Here is a 2,737-nt window from a genome sequence, read left to right as displayed (position 1 = left end):
TCATAGTCCTTGCGGTTTGGGCTCCAGTATGAGTTTTTCCGCAGAAAAATAATAATAATAATAATAATAATAATAATAATAAAAAACGGAACAGATACAATAGGGTTCCATGCTCCGATGGAGACATGGAAACGCTGCTGCTTTGCAGCTGCGTTACCCTGCTTCCTCGGGCTTGGACCCCTAATAATAATAATAATAATAATAATAATAAAAAACGGAACAGATACAATAGGGTTCCATGCTCCGATGGAGACATGGAAACGCTGCTGCTTTGCAGCTGCGTTACCCTGCTTCCTCGGGCTTGGACCCCTAATAACAATAATAACAAGATAGAACTCAACGTCAACTTTTGCTGATGTCCTCCGTTGCCATTCAGTAGTGACCAACTGTTAGCAGTAGTTTTGTTGGAATCATCACAGGCTGGATCATGTATGTGTGAATTAGAGACAACTGTGTGCAAATTGGGTGGGGCTAAAGTGAAATTGTCAAACTAAAACAGTAATGTGTTTAGATGGTTTCACTAATGATGCACACAAAATTGTGTGCAGATTGGATAATGTATGTGCGATTTATAGTCAATTCTGTGCAAAGTGGGACCAGGACTGAAAAAAAATAAAATACTTTTTTTAGGTCTGAGAAATTACACGTGTGTACCAAATGTCATGATTTCAGGTGCATACATGGGTCGGGGCTATTTTTATTTTTATTTTTTTTTATAATTGTAGGGAGTGCTGTGGATGAAATAGACCATGACACCCAAAACTTGACTGCATTCCTGTAGTGGGGTAGATTAGGATTGACCATAGCAAATTGGGTGCAGATCGGCTAAAGTATATGGAATTTAGAGCCAAATGTATGTCAACAGTGTGCTGTCTGACTTTGCTGCACCACCATGATAATGCCTTTCATCAAACAGTCTTTGTGCTGATAGCAAATGAGAAGAAATTCTTATCTCTGCTTTCACACAATTTGAAGCTGATTAGGTTCAGAGGGTCAGAGATGAAGCTTTTCAAGCCAAAAAAGGTCACTTCCTGTTGTCAGGGGGCGGGGCTTTGTTGATGTCAAATGATCCCATGGTATGGTCAGGCATGCAACATAGATGACGTGTATTTTAGTCTTTRTATATGAAAGTTACAGCTTTCAGAAAATGTAACGGACAGACGGCAGGACAGATGGATGGATCAACAGATGGACAGAGAGCATTTCCAAGTGCCCCTCCTGGTGACGGGGAACAATAATAACTGTAGAATAAAAACTGCAGTTTTTTTTCTTCTTCCCTTTGACTTCCTTTGTGTTTTTTAACCTTGCCCAATTCTAAATATAACCTACTCTTGGGTTGTTTGTCAGGTGTCATGCTATTAGTGAAGTGTAGTTCCAAAGTAAATCGATTCAAATAAAAACAATACTGCAGATTATATCATAAATGTATGAAGTTGATGTTGCATCAAATGGCATCTATTTTGAATATAGTAGGAAGGTGCTTGGATTTTTTTTGTTGTTGTTGAATTTGRAATATGTGTAACATTAAACCCACATCTAGTCTTTAGTGGCTTGCCACACCTACTTGTTTTGTTGATAGTTATTTTTTTCCCTGAGAAAACTTTTCATTGTTTCCTTTTTATAAATAATGTTTTCTACACACAGGTGCTTTTCTTAACAAATCTAACTTTAATCCTGGGGGAGACCTATACAATTGGTTGGGATATGACACCTGCAGAGCGTTTTGACTGCCATCCAGAGGAAGATGCAGACGAGGCCAAATGCACAGCCAGAGGCTGCATCTGGAAGGTAGGAATTCATTCACTCTACTTTTGTATATTTCACCAAACAAACTAACTAACAAACAAACAAACAAACAAACAAACAAACAAACAAACAAACAAACAAACAGTTTCCATCACCTCATAATCTCTATATTATTTGAATTTCTTCCACTATTTTTAGCCAAGCTTTATGGAAAATGTTCCATGGTGCTACTATCCAGAAGACTATGGTTACTCTGTTACAACAAATGCTGAAACCCCTTCTGGCATCACCCTTGATATCACTCGGAACAAGAAATATAAGTCCAGTGGTCGCCCAGAGTCGCGGGACATCAACAACCTCCGTGTTCAGATTCTGTATCATAGCAGTCACATGCTCCAGTTCAAGGTGTGTATAATGTGTATTCTTAAATGTCACCCTAAATTTACTTTTATACAGTCTCATTTCATTGTCAAGTATGCCAGCCCTCTGTAAATACATGAATACAAATACACTGACACTAACAATTCTTTGACATTCAGATTTGGGACCCAGCCACTCAGCGCTATGAAGTACCAGTGCCTCTGTCTATTCCCACAACTCCTGACACAGATGAATCCAAAAGGCTTTATGAGGTCTCCTATACTTCCAATCCATTTGGCATCCAGGTTACAAGGAAAAGCACAGGGACCAAAATGTAAGTATTTTAGGAAAGCCCAAGTTCATATTGATGCCTGACTCAGACGACTAGTTCCAGTGTCTAAGCAATGAAGTTATTTTCTAATGGAATCATTTTAGTAGTACCACATGTACAAACCACTAGGTTTTGTTCCATGTAGTTACATTTAAAATGTGTTTATCTCCAAAAACATGTCCCTTTCTGGTTGATATTGTGTTTTTGGGTATTATTGTTGCTCCTATTACAAAGCCATAAACTAAGACATCACAACATATGTTTTCAGCTATTGTGCAACAATAAACATATATATATATA

At 38.1% G+C, this 2,737-nt stretch overlaps 1 protein-coding gene across 1 annotated transcript in view; it reads left to right on the top strand.

Annotated features, from left to right (window-relative positions):
* The window catches only part of si (sucrase-isomaltase), a gene marked incomplete in the record, with an annotated part of 76,141 nt that overhangs the window by 41,838 nt on the left and 31,566 nt on the right, over positions 1–2,737 (top strand). The window contains 3 exon segments of the mRNA XM_014012841.1: positions 1,645–1,788; positions 1,945–2,151; positions 2,286–2,440. Coding sequence (XP_013868295.1) covers positions 1,645–1,788; positions 1,945–2,151; positions 2,286–2,440 — 506 coding nt within the window.

This window comes from Austrofundulus limnaeus, unplaced genomic scaffold (genome assembly GCF_001266775.1).
Source record: "Austrofundulus limnaeus strain Quisiro unplaced genomic scaffold, Austrofundulus_limnaeus-1.0 Scaffold95, whole genome shotgun sequence".
NCBI lineage: Eukaryota > Metazoa > Chordata > Actinopteri > Cyprinodontiformes > Rivulidae > Austrofundulus > Austrofundulus limnaeus.
This window is presented reverse-complemented; position numbering and strand designations above follow the sequence as displayed.